The sequence below is a fragment of the Corapipo altera genome, unplaced genomic scaffold (genome assembly GCF_003945725.1).
Source record: "Corapipo altera isolate COAL_440 unplaced genomic scaffold, ASM394572v1 308, whole genome shotgun sequence".
NCBI lineage: Eukaryota > Metazoa > Chordata > Aves > Passeriformes > Pipridae > Corapipo > Corapipo altera.
This window is the reverse complement of record NW_020884925.1, coordinates 5,296,152-5,317,831: the sequence shown is the minus strand read 5'-3', so window position 1 is coordinate 5,317,831 and position 21,680 is coordinate 5,296,152. Positions and strand designations below refer to the sequence as shown.

The 21,680-nt window shown below is 40.5% G+C and overlaps 1 protein-coding gene across 9 annotated transcripts in view; it reads right to left on the bottom strand.

Moving 5' to 3' along the window:
- OTUD7A (OTU deubiquitinase 7A) overlaps positions 1-21,680 on the bottom strand; it is a 121,337-nt gene that overhangs the window by 10,986 nt on the left and 88,671 nt on the right. For 5 of the 9 annotated variants that reach the window (XM_027657615.1, XM_027657613.1, XM_027657617.1 and 2 more), the window contains 6 exons: positions 21,610-21,651; positions 18,543-18,761; positions 9,575-9,676; positions 8,009-8,136; positions 6,816-6,928; positions 309-436 (listed from right to left, as the gene is read on the bottom strand). In XM_027657615.1, coding sequence (XP_027513416.1) covers positions 309-436; positions 6,816-6,928; positions 8,009-8,136; positions 9,575-9,676; positions 18,543-18,761; positions 21,610-21,651 — 732 coding nt within the window. Of the gene's footprint in view, positions 1-308; positions 437-6,815; positions 6,929-8,008; positions 8,137-9,574; positions 9,677-18,542; positions 18,762-21,609; positions 21,653-21,680 lie in introns of all 9 variants that reach the window. The other 4 variants (XM_027657622.1, XM_027657619.1, XM_027657620.1 and 1 more) reach the window with 3 other exon arrangements.

Sequence of the window (21,680 nt, the reverse complement as noted above, 5' to 3'; positions counted from 1 at the left end):
TTAGAACCTTGTTAACCTAAACCAATCACAAATGCACTGTGTTCTGTAATGTGATGCTTATTAAGTTTAATAGCCAATATCTAGGATAAACAGATTTTCATCAGGACTTACATGATTATCCTATTTACTTTTATCTAACAGAAATGGATTGAGCATAATTCTGTGCTTTCTGGTTTGTTTTTTCTTTCAAAAGAAGGCAGCAGCTCTCCCATAAACACCCAGGTATGTGACAGCTGGGTCTGTTGTGTGTGGCAGGTTAGGATTGATTCCATTTCCAGAGGAGTGGAGATGTCCAACCAAGATCTTACCTTCTCCCCCTGAGTCTCGTAACATCGTGTCTGCTACTACAACAATAGGTCTTCTCAAAATGTGGGCTAAGACAAAAACATGGAACTCTTCCAGGCTCTCATACACTGGGTCTTCTGCATTATCCACTCTGGAAGACACAGCATTGAGACTGTTTTGAGCCAACTTGAACCAACCACTGGAACTTCAGTGAATCAGCACATCCCAGCAGCTGTTCATCCTTCATTGTCACTTATATCCCACTCTTCTGAAACACATATTCTAATTATTGAAATAGGTACCATAAGAAATAGGGAAGCAGAATGCATTTTTGGAAATAAAATAATAGCAACAGAGGAAATGTTTTCACTTGCAGACTCCATGCCCGTTCAGTAGTCAGCAAAATTAATTCCTTTCTGATATTGTTTGGTAGCCTAGCAGAAATAGAAATGATGATTCTTAGCCAAGCTTTTGGAGTAAATCTACTTTTGTCACAGAAATCATAATTTCACGTGACACCCTTGGCACACAGATCCTACAGTGCCTTTCTAGTTCAGGTGAGTTTACCTTGGCAATGTAAGAAACACTGATATCAATTTGAGCAGGAGGAATTTAACTGACAAAGTTGTCAGCTTTTTTTTTTTTGATTGTTACAAAACCTTTTTTTTTTTTTTAAGATGGGGAGGGGTTACCTGTGTAAGGAACTGGAGATTCACTGTCCTATTAGATTTTCCAATGAGCTGAATTTCACCTGCTTTCAGGGAGGCTGATGCAGGAGACATTCACTGATCAAGCAGTGAGAAACCTCTCCTTCCCCATATCCCTCCTCCCATTACCCAAACTCATCAGGAATTTTTCCCTGATGTTCAAACTAAATTCCCCATTTTGTAATTTCTTCCCATACTCCTCACTGAACTCTTCTCCGTGGTTGGCTGTGACAGTTTTTCAGCATTTGCAGTCCTATGTCACCCTCAGAGCAATTTTTTAGCCAAAGGGAAGTCAGGAGAATCCTGTTATTGGCAAGACAATGTGCCAGAAAGATTTCCAGCTATTTTCTCAATTAGTATTTCCTGACTATCAGTCCTAATTTTTTTTTTCAAATCCTCTAATTATTCCTCATCTCCTTGTTGATGAGGTTTCTAGAACTGGAAGGCACATTCCAGATGCAGTTGTCTCAGAAGGATCTCTGTCCCTTTGCTCAGCTGGTGCCATGCCCAACTGCACAAACTCCAAAATTCCACTGGGCATCTTTACTCTCCAGTATCACATCAAGTTGCTTCATTCACTAGCTATGACCAAATTCACAGTTTTCAAACCCCTTCTCTTCTGTTACACATCATGTTCCATTACTCCCTGTCCCAGGGTCAGAGTGGCTGAGGTGGTGAGGGAGCTCTGGAGGTCCCTTGTCCAAGCCCTGCTCCAGTAGGGCCACCCAGAGCTGCCCCAGGCTGTGTCCAGGACCTTTGAGTCCCTTCACAACCCCTCTGGGAAACCTTTCTAGTGTCCAGTTCTGTATCATCAGTGCCAGTAATTCATGTGGGTTGTTTTGTATTTCAGTAGCACTGCTGAGGATTCAGTATGAATTTTACTAAAGATTAAAGAGAATGAAAAAATCATCATCAAGTGTCCATGGCAACCTACCACATCCTTTGATCTGCTTATCATTCCACTTTTTTCCATGGATCTTTATTTATGCTAGCTACATGACCATGAAAATTGTGGACAAAATAATTTTGTCAATATAACGTGGAAGCAAAGAAAATGTAGGAAACTGAAATTAATTCCTCTGTTCATTTAAAGCTAACTTTAAATAATGAAATCCACTGTCACACAGATCTGCATTGCACAATCCTGCTCAACCAGAGCACTCTGACTAAATAATTTATCTTGATTATAAGAGCACATTAACAGGAAAAACCCCCAAACAGATAAAAATAAAAATCTCAGTCTGACCTACAGGACCACTGATACCTGCAGTCCAAACACAGCGGACACCTACTCAGCACTCCAGAGAGACTCTCCCCCTCATGGAAAATCTAATTTGTACTGCAGCCACCAAAGCAAGAAAACCTTTTCCAAAAAGCTAGACTGGGAAAGTCACCTCCCCTGCTGTTCCACCTGGCTGTGTGCTGGCTGCTCCTCTGCTGCCTGGCAACTCTGAGAAAGATCTGTTTTCCTGTCCTTGGATTTCCTCCTAAACAGCTCCCTATGGTCACCTTGCTCTTCTCCCCCACCCAGAGCCTCCAGATTCTCAGTGAGTCCAAAAGACTCAAAATGGCTGTTCCAAGTTCAGGTTGAGTTTTGGATTCATGCAGAGCACAAGCAATGCCCACAGACAGTGAGAGGCACTGAGACAACATGGCAAGTGTAAAGTTCTCCAGCCTGGAGGTCTGTTAGAAGCATGAGATCAGAATGACATCTGAGTTTACATCTCTATTTGCCACCATTTCATTTCTGACACCTCTTCTTTTCCTGCTTAACAATCCTCAAATAAAAACCAGCTCAAATAAAGCACAGCTGCAGCTCAACAGCAAGTCCAAATTCCTGCTGTAGGTGAGGAACCTCTCTGTTATTTCCTTACAGGTGTTCAGCACTGAGCTTCAACTCAGACACAGAAAATGGCACAGCCCCGGGACAGTCTTTCATTCTTCAGGGAAAAAAAAAGGTATTTTGCACTGACTAAAGGAGACACAGAATGTGAATGCTTTGAGTCCCATATCTGAATCAGTGGGCAGTTTGAATATTTCCAGGCTGTGTTTGGCTTCAGTACAAGTTACATGAACAGCAAATAGGCCAGATGAAAAGATGTGTCAGCCATTACAAACTTCAGCTAATAATCAAAAGATACACTGTTATAATGAACCATTTTCTATCTCCACCCTGTAATTGCTGCATATACTGGACAGTTTAAAAGAAATATTAGTCCTATAACAGACACCAGATCAGATAAAAAAATCACTTAAATGGTATTTCTTTGTTAAATGGTCTAAACTAAATTCTCTATAAGATGAGGGTCTTGGGTGGCTTCAGTAGTTGTGTATGAAGAACTGTATGTTCTCAATACCTCACCAAGTCCAAAACCTCAGAGAACACCTGCATCTGAGAGGTATTTCCTGTCTAAATGTTTGGGGTTTCTGCCTTAAATAAAACTCCAACAACACACGGAAGGATTACAGCAGTATTCTCTCCCTTCTTCGCCATTTAAAATCCCTTGATTCTATTAATAAGATAATGTCAGCAGCATAGAGACAGACTACAAGTGACAGTTCATGCTTCCCAAACCTGCACTAGCTCAGCCCACGACACAACACCCAGGTTTGCGACAAGTGAGTAACAACAGTGCTGTTCAATCCAGCAACAGGTTCTGACTGGCACAAGGCTGCACAGGGAAGGAGGGAGCTGGAATTTTCTCTTAAGCAGGATGGCAACAGTTAGGTTCTCAACACAAAACAGGGTACAAGATATTTTCCTTTTTTCAAAGCAGTTGCTTCAGTTCAGTACCCCTGGCTTTGCTGGTAAATGGAGATAAATGAAGCAATTATGTTAATCTAGAATTCATTTTTTACATTTACAGACAGATGTGCAAATCTGTTTCAAAACAAGAATCTGCTTCATAATGCATTGGTTTGGTCTGCTTTAGTGCTTGGAGGATTTTACATGTTGGAAATGAGAACTTATGAACCAGGTTTTCCTGTGTTCCCCTTTTTCTTTCTTTCCAACTTCCTAGCCTCAGAACGAGAGTGCTCTCACAGGAGGGATCTTGGGAGATTTAGTGACAACTGATCTCCTCTGCACGTAGTTCACTCTGAAAAATAACTAAAAGGAGCTTGCAGGTGAATGAGGAAGCACAATTCCAGACTCAGCTTTGTCACTGAATTCTTTTGAAGCAGATACAACTTCTGATGCTTTAGCTAATTCTGACACCAAAGGAAAATTCATCTCATCTACAGTTCAAAGACTGATGGGCAAGTTTTCTTAATATAGCACCTAACAAGAAGACATAATATACCCCCCTCTCAAAAATACTATTTTGATATTCCTTTTCCTTATCAAAGGCCCTACTTTGAACATGGGATCATTAAATTGAGAAAGTAATTCATTCTGCCACATTCATTCTGTCTTTGAAATGAATGTAAGGAGAAATACATATTCACATGTTTAATGGGCTGTTTCTTGCCTGATTCTTCTTTCAGTGTTCACAGGAAAAATTAACTGTTGCCCATTTATACTTACTTTATTTAGATTTGCAAAAAAGATAAATGCAAGCCATGATGAGAACATTAAACCCAACTTAAATTGCTTCTTTATGTAATAGTACTACCCCCTGTGTAAGGACCTGGGAACTGAAGGTAAAGGTGGTTGATGCCTGGCAAATGCAACATTCGAGGGCATCTCTGACTAGCAGATACTATGTATGTGAAACATATAGAATGAAACAGATAGAATAAGGCCAGAGAAAACTGGGGCTGAATGACCAAATTTAATAGAAATACAAACTGAGCTGCATTAGAACACTGAACTGTATCAACAGGAAAATACCTACAAAGATAGGAAACAAACTAGAGACTAAAATGAAAACAAATCTCTTTTTTAGCTTCAAAACAGAAGAAAATGAGACACGTTATGGCTGACAATTCTAAGCAATGTCCTCCTGCATTTGTAGAATTACCTGTGTTTAACATAATAGAGTCAAAAGGAAAATATATTCTTTCACAGCCCAGAGAACATCTATGGACTTTGTTACTCTCATTCTTTTGTCAATTTACTTATCACCACATGGAATTTTCTGCAGGGGAATCAGTAGCTAAAGAAAATTATGCACCAAGTAAACAAACACTAAATATTTTTAGTGATAAACACTAGAAACAAAAACTAAAGCTTCTGCATTCTTAAGGCTGATCAATAATCCTATTGTTGGAAAGAACTGCACTGAAAGTGAGGGATGGTTTATCATATCACATTATTTAAAGCAGATTCTATATGTGGATCAGAGGTATTTAAGTGTTGTAGATACTGTTTCATCCCAAACTTTTTCACAAATATATTTCTGTATTTTTCCATTTACATTCTGAACATCTGAACTAAATGCAAGGCAGGAGACAGTACTGTGTGTTTGCCTGAGACCATCAGTTTGTCTGGTTCTGTTTATAATAAGCTCACTGACTGAAATGCTACTAATTGAGTATCATAGAAAGATTAAACACACAGACTGAGCTGGTCAAGAAAACACGCCCCCCTCCCTTGCCTTCCTGGTAGCACTGGGTAGTAACAAACACTGCAACTCTGCAGAGTGCAGTCAGAGCAGCTGCAATCAGCCTGCCCATGGAATCAGTGTGGATAAACAGCCAGGGAACTGGGCAAGGAAAGAATCGCATGTGGTTCTTAGAAACACAGACAAACCCTCTGCAGAACCTTCCAGCAACATCGAACTGTACTGGGATGACAGGGAATCAGTTTGATGTTAAATAAACAGTCCTTAAATCCTTGCAGAATATATCACCTAAGGAGTCTTTCTGCTGTACCTTTTGCAACTGGATGTGCCTGTCTCATATTGGCCTCTTTAGCCACCAACGCGCTTGCAACAAACGTGGGTAGAGCCCTTCCCAAATCTTCGTTCACGAAGCCTGGCCATGAAATAAACAGTCCTTAAATACTTCCTGCATTTGAGGGCATTGTGGATGTTACATGAGTTTAACAGGAGCTTGAATAGTCAAAGAAAGTGCAGTTGTTCCTACTGGTGCAACAGTAATTACCACAATTTTTAGTTAAGCTTTTTAATAACTGTACAAAGACCGAAGTAGCATATTGATTTTTCAGAATGGCTTCATGAGACTACAAACTGTAACTCAATATTTTGCCTTCTCTTTAAAAAGATACTGCATCCAAATATTTAATCTTTAGCTCTAATACCAAAAATACGATTTTTTTCCCCTCCTATATGTTTAGGGTTAACAGCATTTTAAAGTAGAAACAAATTGAAGATTTTGTGTTTGAACTGCAAAGCAAAAAAGCACTGAAATAAATGTATGAATATGAGAGGCTGGCTGTGATCAAATACACAAGAGGTGATATCCAGGCACAAACCATTTCCTTCCAGAATGCTATTAGAAGGTGTGATGTTATTCTGTCATTCTGTGTCCTAGTAAAAATACCCAAGCAGGGGCCACCTTCCTGCTGAGGGTTCCCCAAACAGAAAGCTGCACTTCTTCAGTGAGATGAGGCACTTCATCTCCTTGAAGCTAAATGAGACTGACAACATGCTTGTTCCAGAAACAAAGAAATTAGGATTTATTAAATCCAGACTCTTGGATACAAAGTGACCTCAAGTTAGTGTGGTAACTGTACAAGAAAACATAATGAAAATGCTAAATATTATAATAGGATATTCAGATAATTACATTCTACCAGGCTAAAAAAAGCACAAGTCAAAAGATCGTTTGATGGTGCTGTAAACACCTTCATTCAGTTGTGCTGTATCGTTTTCCTGCTGAGAACAAACCCTCCAAGACCCTGCCCTGCTCTGCACTTACCCCCCACCGGTGCCTCCGTTCTTGCTGAAGTGTGTCCGGGGCTCACTCGACGCCAGTTTGAGCAGCTCGTTCCACTCCCGCTCCCACTCCTCCTCCGTGTACACCAACCCTGACTGGGGGAGAGAGGGAAGGGCTTTACATCCTGCTGGCACACAATGGAAGCAGAGTTCTGCAGCAGCCTTTAGCACTGACTGATTTGTGTTTCACACAGGACATGGTTTAATTTCTTGGACCATTAATAGTTCAATATTTCTATTCAGGTGAAAGAATATTAACTTATTAAAAAAGATCTCAACTAACTGCATAGTGGATTATATTTCTAGATGTGGGTCTCTGCTGCTAACGCAGTGCTCCACTCCTGAGAGCCACTTATTCACACAGAATTCCTTGTAACCATGGTTAACGTGCTTTACTGCCCATTTCTGGAGGTTTGCCTCCTTCCCGGTATCTGGAACTACTATGAATGCTCTCCTGGGCAGACAGGTGATGCTTTCTCCTTCTGTTTAAGAGCAAAAATGATATAAAAGTGTTTCTGTACCCCTGTTTTTTCAGGTAGCCTGTAACAGCTGAGGCAGTCACAGCTCAGCTGTGTTCTCACTGACTGCTGCCAACAAAAACCAGATTACAAATATGCCACAAACATTGAAGCATATTCACTTGTTTGCATCCAGGATTACTCCTGAAATGGGCTTTCCTAGCCACTGTTTAGGCACAGACATCTTCAGAAAAAAACATGTTGAGGTACAGCTTTCAATCAACAGTCAAACCAAATCTACCAAATTATTTTAGTTAAGAAACATCCAAACCATATTTGGTTGCAGCTCCAAGAATCCCAATTCCCCATTCTGGGAAATCTCTCCCAAATGGGGGTTTCTCTCTCTTGTGGATTTCATGCCCTCATTTTATAACACCTGTGACAGCTAAATTATATATTTGGTTTTGCAGCCCCCAATTTTTTACAGGTTCTAAACTTAGACCTTTTTAGGGACAAAACTCTGCATAGATATATCCACAAAACTACAAACACGCTCTCTGTTATTCTGATATGAAAATTCTAAGTAGAAGCACCTCTTTCCCTGTGCAATATGGAAGGCCAAGGAATTTGATAGCAATGGAAACTTTCACACCAAACTTCAGAAGAATGCTTTTAACCCTCAATGGTATTAACAAGACTGTCTTCAGGCCATACAGACCTCCTTATTCTGCTGGGTCTGTTGCCATCTCCATCTCCTTTTCAGTGCTTCCCTCTCAGCTCCACTTCTCATCATGGTGTAGAGAGCTTTCCGTAACACCAGGTCCCGGTCGTGGAATCCCCACATCCCTGAAGCAGCACAAGAGGACATTCAGTTTGAAACAAGCTGCAGTGAAACACAAACGGCTGATATATAATTTAGCATTCTCCTCAGCAAATAATTCTCTCATCATTTTTAAGGTTTCCAAAAGAGCCACTCAGTATAAATGTGCTCATGAACAACAAGAGGGATTCTAACAAATTTTAAACTGTGATTAAGGAATGACTAAGGACTTGAGCTGTTTCAGGGTTTGCTTGCAGGCAACTTCAACTTTGCTGCAAGCCATGGAATATTCAATGCACAGGTTGGTTTTGGCTGTAGTTGCCAGCATGGTTTGCAGGCACAGGAATGTTAATGAGCACTGCAGGCACTGCTGAGAATCACAGCTGACACCAACACCCAAAGGCCTCCAACTCTCACACAGCACGATGGCAAATCCCTCTGGCTTCAACACCCAAGTGAAGAGACGAGCATTCAAGATGATAGAAAGTCTAAAAATATGACCAGCCACAGGCTTTTAATCTCATTTTAAGATAATAAAACATCTTAATGTAGTTGGGAATAGTAACCCTACACCAAAAGAGAGCAGAGCTCTCCCAAAGACGTGGGCCCATGGACAGCCACATTTCAGTGACCATGTTGTCAGCTGCTGTTCTCAGGTCCAAACACTCCAAACATTTGCTGTAAATAACATACAATTCCTCCTAATTAAAAATGAAGTGAACAAAGATAAAAGGATACTTGGGAACAGCAAAAACTTTTTTCTTATTACTTCTTTCAACAAGAAGAGTCTCTTCAAAATATTAAAAATCCCAGTGTTTTTAAAAAGTCACCTCTTAGAGTTCTGCTGGTGGAAGATTTTAGCAACTGCAACAAAAAATAAGTTTCCTCATAATAGGTTAGGAAAGAGAAAGCATATCAAAGACTTTCAGCTTCACAGGTTTCTACTGATTTGTAGACAAGCTTCAAAGATCTTGTATTAACAATTAATTAATCAATTGGAAATTACTTTAATTCACCCCAAATGCTGAAACTCTACAAGGAACTAAGAGAGATAATAGCTTGATATTGCATTCTTGAAGACAGCAAGAGAACTGTTTAACAAAATCAAGAGAATGACTGCAATTCCTTGTGCACAATGAGGACAATCCTGCAAAAGCACCTGGAATTTGCCTGTTCCAGAGCTCTTAGGCTGGGAACAGGAAAATATAAGGAAAATGCAAATCGCTGGTGTTTTTTAATACTGTTCCAGTTATCCTTCTTTTATAACCTAATAAAACTTTTATTCCCCTGCTTTAGGTATGCTTGAGGGAAACAAAACTTCAGTGGAATTTGAAGAATATATTGCTCCAAACCAGACTTTTAACGCAGGTCTTTGCACCTCCCGTGTTTCTGAGCCTGCGCTGGGGATGGAGAGAAGCAGTCAGCGTTTTTGGCAGCAGGGTTCACGTGCAGACTCCCCCTTACCCAGAGAGGCAGCGTGCAGGAGGCAGTTCCCATCCCCTGTGGTGGCCAGGGGCAGCAGGCGTTTGCAGCTCGTGCACACTGTGGACCACCAGTTGAGTCGGCCTGAAAAGAGAGAACCTGCTGAGGGGGTGCAGAGGGGAGGGAGCGGGACACAGGCTGTGTGCAGGGAACAGGGAGCAGGAAGGCTCCTCAGGAACATCCTCTCTGCCAAACAAGCTAAAATGTAGTCTCAGAAGTGAAAACTGAAAAGATTAGAAACAAGAGGCAGATAAACTATTCTCTAAATGTATTTGGAAAAGAAGAGAGCATCTTTAATTAAATTGCATTTCTCTTCTCATATGCTGCATCCAGGGGTGGATTTCCAGGGAGTTTATTGCCTAAATACCGTTATAAGTCTTGCTACCAGTTCCCAAACATAATTGACACTGGCCTCCCATACACAGATGACAGATAACATTACAGTAATAAAGTATTTTTTTTTTCAAAATACAAAATTAATATGTTTGTGGTGATCAAGATATTTTACTGTAAGGTCTGTTTATTAATTAAAGTCCTATTGTTTCAACAGCTGATTCTCCTCTCATTTACCATAATGTAAATCATTATTAGATTCACTAAAACCCAACAGCTGCACTACCTGAGAATTAAAATGAGCCCAACACATAGCCCAAGGTGTAGTATAGCACATGGCTTTTCTCTTTGAGAATATTTAGAGAACCACTTATCCATCACTGCTATGTGAAGCATCTTTTACAGATGACAAACCAGAGATGGATTATGAGAAGGACTGATGAGAGGAGGGATATTTGATGTACCAAGATGAAGTAAATAAGTCCTGAAGACTATCAATGCCCAAGCCAACAGCGAAGGGCATCATTCCTGGCACACAGGTTGCCATGTAGGAACACACGGGAGGGTTAAATGGCCACGGAGCATTTCTGACACAAAGCAAGAGAATGGGACTGATTGTAAAACATCTCGGGGGATGAGGAAGAGCAGCTGATTACCAGTGATGAGTAGAGCTGGTACACTTCCCAAGAGTTTTGGCAGGTCTGTGGGTAATGCACAAGTGAATAATTGAATGAATAATGCAATAGGCAGCCTGTGGTGACTCCACATCTTTGTTTGTCCTCTTTTGCAGACATTTTCCCCTTCAATTTCTTGACTTGCAAGCTGAGAGGAAATAGTGGCTATATATTTATACAGTCTTGCACTTAAGGTTAAATCCCTCAAACAGAAGGAAGTTCAAACAACAAATAAACTTCTCTCCATTAATAAGCTTTCATTACAAAATTATACTGAAATTCATTTGTAACAACAGGTAACACATGTTATGGGAAAAATAATATAAGTGTTTAATATGCACCCCAGTTACTTGTTCTGGATACTAAGAACTATGTAATTAAATTGCAGTTAGTCAGTATGGGGTGAGAGTACGACACTGTAAAGATGCAGAGCAGATCAACAACTAAGCACATTTGGTAATCCTCATGATTTTAGCAGCTGGTTTGTAAATGAACAACACCTCAGACTTGGCTTACTTAGTTCTAAGTTAAATATGCATTAAAGAAGCTTAATTTAAAGCACTATTAGACAGCCTTTGGAAATAAGGAGTTATCATTTTTAGCAACTCCTGTATCAGAAATAACAACTTGCAACCTGCTTTTTGCAGAATGTTTTGGTGGAATCATGTTCAGTAAGAAGTTACAGCAAGGTGCTGTATAAAGCATAGTTAGAAGACCTAAAACCAGACAGACCTTAGGTAGCATTTAAGGCCATAATGAGTGGCATTGCTTTGCAGAATAACCAGCAGCTGTTGGTAATAAATGTTAAAGTCTGCTGTTTATGAACATTTTGAGTAATGGAAGGTTTCTGTGAAAGTGATCTTCCATCCAGTAGATTATGCAAAAAATGTTTGTGGGCTTGGTTAACATCATAAAGCTTATGGCTTACTAAAAAATTAGCAGAAAGGGGTTTATTATTAGATTATAACAAAAAAGTGGTACGTTTTCGTTTTTCAAATCTAGTGCTTATAGTTGATCCCTGTAGGGACACAACAGGAAAGTGGAGCTTAAATGAAAACTGGAAACAGTTCTTCCTCGGGCTTTTTTCTGTCTGCTTTGATAATACAACACTTATGGACAAACTAGACCCATTTCTCACTCTTCCTCCCTCTGTTGGTCTCCTACTTCATCTTGCTTCTTACTTTCTCATAAAATTAATTGAATCTTAAAAAATACAATTTAAAGAAACTGATGTTATTTTACAGCAAAAATACTCTTGAGATTTATAGTAGTCATATTCTAGTACATTAAAATTTGATCTCAGTGTTAGATCAAGATTAAAAGTCCTAGCCAGGTGTCATGGTTTAGCCCCCAGCTGACAGCCCCAGCCACTCACTCCCTGCTTTGGTGGGACAGGGGACAGAATGGAAGGGTAAAAGTGACAAAACTCATGGGTTAAGGTAAGAACAGTTAAACAATTGAAATAAATTTTAAATAACAACAACAATAATAATAAATAAAGAAAAAGAAAATAAAAGTAGGAGAGAGAAATAACCCCCCAAAAACCCACATAATGCAAATGAAAAAAATTGGTCACCACCAAGCAACCAATGCTCAGCCAGCTCCTGAGGAGCAGCTCCCAGCCAGATTTCCCCATGGTTTATATGCTCAACATGATGCCATGTGCTCTGGAATATTCCTTAGGCCATCTGGGCTCTGCTCTCCCTGCTGTGTCCCCTCCCAGCTCCTTGTACCCCTCCAGCCTCCTCCCTGGCAGAGCATGAGAAGCTGAAAAGTCCTTGACTCAGTTTAAGTCCTGCTCAGCAACAACTGAAACATCAGCATGTTCCCAACATTATTGTCATACTGAATGCAAAACACAGAGCTGTACCAGCTACTAGGAAGAAAACTAACTCTATCTCAGCCAAAACCAGGGTCTAATTTTAGATTAAAAGTCCCATCCAAGTCTATGATCTGCAACATACAATCAGAGGGGTAGACACGAGCACACAATGTTGCCCTTTATTTGCATGATACTTAAGACTTCAGGTGCAAACTCAAAGGAAATGTTAACACAATCTAGTATCCTTCATGGCTGAAGACTGCCAGCTGTTTCTGTGTTCTGACATTATCCTACCCTGCACTACACAGCGTGTATCCAACTTGGCATGATGCAAAGCATCTCCTGGCTCCCCCTGCTCCCTGATCTGCAGGGCCCAGCAAGAATTCATCACTCTGATACCAGGTATTTCTTTTGTATTCTGTGCAGAGAAGCTGAGCCTCAGAGAAAGTTAATGTTGTAGTATTATTAATAGACATTAGACATGTTTAAGTGTTATTTTCGTAAGCCTCCATGTTGTATTACAAGCCACAGGTGTGTTGTTTCTTGCAGCAGGACTTATGGGCAAAAATTGCCCAGGAAGGTTCTAGATGGTTCTAAGACCTGAATGGCTCAAAAAGAGGCAGTAGAGAACAGAGAACACATTTCAAGTATTTACAGGGGCCAGGCCTGGCTTTCAGTATCAGCCCCTTGAAGCCTTATACACTGGCACTGTACAAGGTAAGAAAGCATTCAGCAAGATGTGCTCTATAGAGAAATTCACTGACAGTATAAACAAGTTAAAAATGTGCCACAGAAATTATTCTACGTTATGACTATCCCATAAAGAAGAAATACAGCACTGTCCTCCAGTTTACCAAGGTCCATTTGTAATGTGTTCCTTGCTCAAACATGCACATGCTCAAACATGGTTGGTGGTACACGTACAGTCAACCAAATTCAAACCAAACATGAGTTTAAAGGAGATTTAATGAACCTTTGTAGAAACTCTGCATAAACCCTTTGCTCCCTCTTCATGTTCTCCAGCCCATATTTTCTTTTTTTTCTGGTTTAAGCTGCTAATAAATGAAATGGCTTTACAGACTTGGGAGTTTTCTTGTAGAATTAACTACCAAAAAGTTTCAAGGATATAGCAAACAGCAGCTTAATATAACTTTCTCTGGACAGGGGAAAAGGAGATGCCACAAAAGACAAGACCCCTCTCAAGTGCTTATGTGACAGAATTTGATTGCAGTTTCACTGCAGAGCTGTGAGCAAACCACGGCCTCCAAGGCCACTGTGCATTTATCATAACAAAAATAAGTCAGAATTCTTACAGAAAAAATGGAATATTAATTAAGAGAAAACCAAAGGTTACAGATGGGAAAAAGTGTGAAATGTCATGTCACAGCTTGTAGAGTTCTACCTCAGATTGAGTGTGATTGTCTTTCAACACAATTCACTGTGCCATTAACAGCCCTCTCTCACACATCCAGGCAAACCAGCCTTAGGCCAAGTCCTCAAAGGCTCTGACAGAGCAGACACCACACTGAGGAAACCCCTCCATCTGTGCACATGGGACTCAAGGTCTGCCTTCCTGCACTGGCTGAACGTGTGGCTCTTGGATGGCTCTTCTTTTACTTGTGGTTGGGGATTTTGGAGAGCTTTCCCACATGGAATCTGGAGCATTTAATAAAAAATATTTATGCTGTGACTTTTTCTTTATATGGAAATACTAAAGCCAAGCTAGCTGATTATTTTCTTGAGATTGGTAAAAGCTTATTTAGAAACATGTTCGATAGTGGCAGAATTAAATTGAAAAAAATAAACAGTGGTATAGTCTTAAGAGACACGTTGCTTACACAAGCTCAGTCTCCCTAAGAAATCAGCCTTTCTGTCATTTCTCCAGTACATGGGATTTCCAGAAATCCACCTCTCATCCATCGCCCAAGCGGAGCAAGTCACAAAATAACATTTTCAGTTTCCAAAGCAAGTCTAATTCTGGACACCCCATAAAATTTTCAAAAGCAATTGTTCACCCCAAACACCCCCCAAGTACCCTCTGGAGTCCACCAGCAATAACTCATAAGAAGCTCAGGGTATGCACAGGACTGCCCAGCTGAGGCAGCACAGGAGTTCACAGCCCACTCACAACAGTCAGACAGCAAGAGGTGCTGGAACCTCAGATCCTCATGTCAGCAGGGCCACTTCTACACTTCCCATGTTTCTGACTTGACCAGCTTTGTTTATTCTTAGTTTTAGGTCTATACAATAAATGTGCACTTGCAAGTATTGATGCGAAGAAAATGACAAGAACAGATTTTCTATGTGGGTTTATAATGCTCATTCAGTGTCTGCTGACATTTTAAAATAAAGCATTCACCAATACATTTTCAGTGCTTCAGAAAGGCCCTCCTTGCAGGAGCTCTCTCTTTAGCCTAGTTGATAAAGTCAGCTTTGCAGTGGCATCTGCAAGGCTACTCATGTCTACTTGTGTCCTTGAAATGAAATGTTGAGCTGTGCATGTGGAAATGAGCAAAAGTGAGCAATGAAATAAAAGCTTCCCTTTCAGCCGGTGCATAAGGAACACGGACTCTGTGCCCAGCTACTGACTGGAATGCAAACCAACACCCCTGGAGTGAGAGGGCACAGAAGGCGATGCCCAGGCCTGGGGGGCTGCAGGTACCAGACCCTGGGCTCAGGGAGCTGCACATCCACTGCTACGGCTTTGCTTCATCAGTTCTTTCATAACCTGAACCAGACTGTTTTCTATGACATCCCAGCATTTATCCTGCTCTGTGATACAGTATTTGTCACTCAGATCTGAATTACACAAGCCTGGAAAATCAGGAAATTAATACAGCTCTCCTGTAATTACAATGGTTGCTATCCCAGCACCCTGCATGTACTGTGTGAAAATCTGTTAAAAATTCTGGGATAATAAAATGCTTCCACAGTCTTAGAAGATGCACATTTTTCTTTAACAAGGCTTGATTCTTAATGGTTTGGAATCAAACATTTCCGTAATTGTGATGGATTATTTTTGAAGACATGGAATTCAGGCTTAACAGCATATTGCTGTTTACTTTGCTTGTAGCTGTATAAAATGCTTCTTAGAAAACACAAACATAAGCACAGAAAGAAAAGTGTAGGAAAGCAATTCTTGGACGTTCATACAGTGTACTTTTAACTTTTGTATTGAATTTTATTTCAGCACTGCAATAGAATTGCTTTTTCTTTTAATTAAAAACACTGTGTTAGACCAGTCATTCTTCTGCCTGTTTTTTAAACTCATGAGTACAGCAGAAGTTTTCATAATATCTCCCTTTTGTGTCAACCCACACATTAACAACACACAGGGGAGCACATGTCTATAATGAAAATCAATTTGCTGCAGCATAATATTTAGAATTATAAAACTCCTTTCACACAGACATCATTTCATATTATCAATATCTCAAGACACTCTCTGTCAAAACTCCACACCATTACTGCAAGAGCACAGAGATCAGTCTGCCATTACCTACAAGCTGAGCTCATTCCAGTTCTGGCAATAATCAGCTGCTGAGTTTCTAAGATGGACAAAACCTCAAAATGTTTTTATGAATGTGGTGAATTCTATCCTCTAAGAGGAATATTTGGAAAGCAGTCACGTAAGGAGTAGAGGGTACATTGCAGCAGTGGAGAGTGAGTAAATCATACTGCCTTTATTTGAGCCTTTCCTTTATAATCTCAAGCAGAATTTTGCAGTAAATCAGGAATTTTGCTCTGAGTTTCTATACAGAGAGGATGTAACCTGAACATCCTTTCACCTATAGATGATATGGTAGCAAGAGCTTAAGCACATAAAGGAAAACATAAAAATCTTACAGGCTTTTACAGACACCCAGACAACATGTGGGACAGTCTGTTGGTCATAATTCTGCTCTCCCAATCTATACTCTGGGAGTAGTAAGCTGTTAGTTCCCAAAAAATTCCCTCCTCCTTTTGCCTAATCAGCTTCTTTTGTTTTTCTCTTCTCTTGAAATTCCCACTGCTATACCAAGTACACCCCTCTCTTCCTTCAAAAACATCCCCAACCTCAGCTCCAGAACCTGCTGTCCTTCATGGGGTTGGGGTTGGTTTGAAGGAGATTTTAGGCCCTTTGCAGGGAATGCACCTTCTCTCCACTTTTTATGTCACTGACCAAACCATAGGCAAACTCTTGGTAGGAGACAATGTCTACTGTTAAGTGACTTTCCAATTAATTCACTCTCTTCATTTTGTACAACAATGTCTAAAATAGGCAGGAAATAAAAGGAAACCGACAAAAGGTCGGTTTATATGAAACCTTACATGATTTTCTTAAGTAAATTGTTTGATCTGCTTAACTTACTTAACTGCACAACTGTTTCCCAGGAAGTTCTAGATTATTTGAATGAAATACAAGTAAACTAAGTCTATGTAGGCTACAAGGATACCTGTGATCAAAACCACAAGTACTTCAAATGGTTAAGACATCCCTGGAGGCTCTGTGGATGAAGGGACTTTTCCAGTGTCAGTCAAGTTACTACTGCCCTAATTAATGTGAAGAAAAGAATAAATGATTTATTCTAATTTTCAGAGAGATTTGAGAGAGGAATGCTACGAGGCAGTAAATTTGGTAGTTTCTGCAGCCCTGTTTCAAGTTCAAAGCCAGCCAGCTCTCTGTGAATTAGTTTGTCAGCTCTAAATTCACATATTCTCTGATTTTAAGGTCAGAAAGCCACTGTGATCCTCTAGTTTATACTACATCTAAAGGCTGTAATTCCACTGAAGGAGGTAGCTCAAAAATGGTACTGTAGCAAGGGATCTTCTGAGAGCTCTGTGGAATGGGGAGGATTTGGCAGAGCTGTCAGAGGAAGAGCCATCCTGGTTTTCCCTGTCCTCCTTGGGTTAGCTGGCTCTTAGAGAAACTAGATATGTTTTCTAGGTAGGTGAATGACAGTTTTCATACTTCATAGTTGCCTGGTGGCATTTCTACCTTATTTTATACTTTCATTTCTCCCAGAAAAAGGCCTTCTGAACACTGGGGTTTTTTGGTAGTTTGCTAGTTTTGTTGGAGTTTGTTGTTCTTTTTCTTAAACAGTTACTGTTTGATGTTATTGTCTATGTCTTGCTTTTCAGTTACCAAAGCCAAAAAAAGAGCACATGACAATACATTTTAAGTATTCAAAGTGACACTAGATTAGCAAAGGTCCTGCCTAAATACTGCAATGCGGTGCCCTGACAAGGGGCAGTTTATGAGTCTGAGCTCACACAGTGTGACTGGGCACCAAGGTTTGAGGATGAACACTCAGATCAATCTATATAGCAATTCACACACACACACAAAAAGCTACTGTCTATTCAATATCCCACAAGCAGCCATGAAATCTGGTTTTAGGACTCCTTTAGATCACCAGTTGGGCATTCCACACAGATGTGTTCATTTCATGGTTCATTAATACACTTGATGTTTGGTAATGCACAGATACTAATTTTAAATACCTTTCCCCATATCCTTTAAAACTGGCTTAAAACTTTAAAGTACTAATAAATCTGAATTAATGTTGATATTAAATTTCTTCCCATTTTTTCTCATGGCAATACCGAAGTATTGCTTTAAAATTATGTCATTTCTCATTACAGAATAATAATTAAGACATAAAATACATATCTAAAAACTCTTCTCTCAAGCTGCAATAGAACTTGAAGATGTTTCCTTTGACAGTCATTGTGATGTAATTTCCTCATGAGAACTGGAAGTACCAACCCTCTCTGACCATCCAGATTTACATACTTCTCTATCACATGACTTCCACATCAGTCCTCCTTTCCTTCCTCTCTCAATTTCTTTGTTTTATTAACTAAATTTGACAGCTTTTTCTATGATGTTTTAAAAGAAACAGAGGATTGGGATATGTGTTGTTTCGCAAAGAGCACAGTATTTGCTTTTGCTCTCTGGAATTTATTCCCCATGCAGGATGTGCAAGCTCCAGAAATGAAGCATGACTAGAACTGTCAACCAAAAAGTGGGGCTGCCTAGCTGACAGATGGAGTGTTCACCCACTGCTGACACCCCAGTGTCAGCCACTGCTGACACCTGGAGTATTTACCCACCTGCTGACACCCCAGTGTCACCCACCTGCCTGCTCCAAGGCCACCATGGTCGCTTGCTCGATCAGGTCGCGCTCGATGAAGCTCCTGAAGTCCTCGCTGTACACGCTGAGGTCTGGCAGTTGGAATGTGTAGATGGGCATCTCCAAAGGAAACTGCTCACTGCTGCAGTCGTTTGCTACATGGGATCGAGCAAGGGACACTATGGCTGAGCTGGCATGGGAAATACCTCTGGAAAGGCGCTTTTCTGTGGAGAAAACAGATATTGCACCTGTAACACTGCATGGAAGGCCAGGAAACAGCAAGTCCGGGGAATGAACATTTGTTTCACTGAGGAATTTATTCCACTTGTTGCTTGCTACCTTTGTTAGGTTATTTCCCTACTGTACAAATTGCTTAGTTCCTACTACAGATCCCTACAGCAAGTCATAGGAACTTGTCTCTCCTTCTAGCAAAATGGAGAAGCTGTAAAAGTAACAAGATATGAAGGACAAGTATTCCTATAAAATTTTTTTTAATGTATCTTAAGTTTCCAAAGATTCATTGGAAGAAAAATTTAATGGCAGACATATGATAATGAATTAATGTTTTGAACTCCTAATTTGATTTCTTGTGAAAAAAAAAATCCAGCATTCTACAATCACTTCCTAGTGAATGTGTCATAGTCAGAACAATCTACCCAAAAGCACTTTTAATATCATAATGCTGAATTTAAGACAAACTCAGTTTTTATGGATATGTGTTTTCTAAGATCCTGTTCCATATAAATAATACATAGGTTAAAAAGAATTAGGAAATAACAAGCCCGGTACAAAAGAATGCCTTGTTTTATCAAAACAACTATGAGTTGATATCTTATACTGAATTTCTCTCCTTGTGAAAGGAACAGCCAGGGTCATCAAAGCCAGTGTTAAGAAAGGGACAAAACACTGCTATTGTATCAATGCACTTCACTCTATGGCCTCAGTTCTGGCAGCAGCAAAGGGGTAACACATCCTCTTCAGGTGCTCAAACCATTCAGTCAGAACTCATGGAGCTGTTTTCCCTCAGTTTAGTCTCTGCCCTGTACTCCTGTTCATATGTTTGAAAGCTGAAATGAATGTTTTGGAGCTGCTTAAAAAGGACGGGCATCAAACGTTACCAGTCTGAGCTCTCAGGAGTTCAACATTCAGCAACGAGTTTCTCTCTGCAGCCAAGAAGGGCCACAGGACCACGGCACCTTCTGTGCTTCAGCCAGCCTGAGCTCAGGGCTGCACTGAGCTCTGCTCCCTCAGGGCAGCCTCTGCAATGGGCATCAGCTGAAATTAATACTAGGAAGTCTCCTGGGCTTTTTACTGCATTTATTAGTGAGCTGACACCAGGTTTATGGAGTTTCTTACGTTTTTGAATATGCAGAAAGCTTCCTGGTGGGATTTATATGATGTTAAGTTAGATAATATTTTCACTGATTTTCCTTGGAAATCTTTATCATACTGGAAGCTTTTGTAAAAAATTATTTGGTGAAACTTCACCTTGGTAACTTCATAAATACTACCATAAACTAGCCTTTAGCCACTACCTCTCAAACATGCACAAAGCTACATTAAGATATGTTCCTGTCTTTCTACGCCTTCAGAATAAGGCAACAAATAACCTTACTTAAACACAACTTAAGCTAATAGTGTTTTAAAAACATCTCAAACTGACTAACGGCTATTTAAAATTAACTGTCCTGGAGTTTGTGAACTTTTGTTTCTCCAATGGATCAAAGTTTCTCTAGTTTTGAGAGCTAAATTACACTCCCTAAATTATCCTAAATTGGGGGAGAGGGTAGAAAGTTTGATTACCTTTGCATTTCTTTCTTCTCCCTGTAAATCTCAGTTAAATCACTTCAGGAGGGGAACAGAACTACAGGCCAGCATGTCCCTTTGACATCCCCTTGCTACCACTCCATCACCCCCTCCCAGCCCAGCCCTCATCTGCTGGCTGCATCCTCCCCTCCTTGGTCCATAACAAGACCTTTCCCTTCTCTGCTCCTCCCTCTGGTCCCACATGACAGAGGTGGCTCTCTGCCCATCAAGTCCTCAGTTACTGGGTTGGCAGCCAAGTTATGTCAGTCCAGGCATCTAAAGCCAGCCGTGCCCCACACCCCCTGCTGCACCCCCTAAACACCAAATGGGCATTTCAGTGTAAACTACATCCCACTGAGGATGAAGGGACACAGTTTTATCCACTACAGCATGCTGCTCCTCCTCCCTTTTTGTGCTCAGTGCTTTTAAGGAGTCATAAAAAGCCCTACAGCTCCTTTTCTTCCCGGGGAGGTTAGCAGTTTGAAAAAAGCTTTACTGAAACTCCTAAGTACTGGTGCTATTTCCTGTTTAATAGGGGGGAAGAACCAGCAGGAGAAGGGAAAACCTTCTGTTCCTTTTAATGACTGCATAGAAGCCATCCCCAGGCCAATGCTATTACCTCCCTACATGACAAGCTGTCAGACCTGTAGATTTATTTTAGTGCAAACTACAGTTCCTTGATAAATTAAAAATGCAATCCAACAGTCTGAGAGGGTGAGAGAGATGAAATTAAACCCATAAAAGGTCTGCAAACAAAAAAGCAAATTCTACTGCTTATCATCCTGTACTGGAAATTAACTGCTACATTTTCTTAAGGTTTCAATTTCTATTCAGCAGGGGATAAGAGGCAGTCCTTATTTCTGTGCAACTGAAAAAGAGTGAAATTTTAAAGCTGAAAGTTATTCACACATTTCATGCACCCTATTCACATACTGTAAGATTGCAAAGAGTGAAATACAGGCTTTTTAAACCTTTTTCTGTTTCAATAAGCATAGAAAACTACATACAATAGTGGTCTGCAACACCCTCTAATTAATTCCTTTTATAAGTACCATATTTTGTACTTTAACCACACATTAAAAAAATAACTTGCAGAACGGAGGCCAAGCTCACAGCCACCAGAACACAACAAAGGGGGTGCAGAGCAGCTCCTGAACCCTGGGACAGTGACACAGTTCATGGTGACGGGGGGACTCCTCACTCTCTGCAGACAGACACAATGAGCCCTAAATGTGCTGATCCCTGGGGGCCCGGAGCAGAGCTCACCTTGGGCCATGTCATCCTGCCTGCGCAGGCAGGGCCGCTCACCTTGGGCCATGTCATCCTGCCTGTGCAGG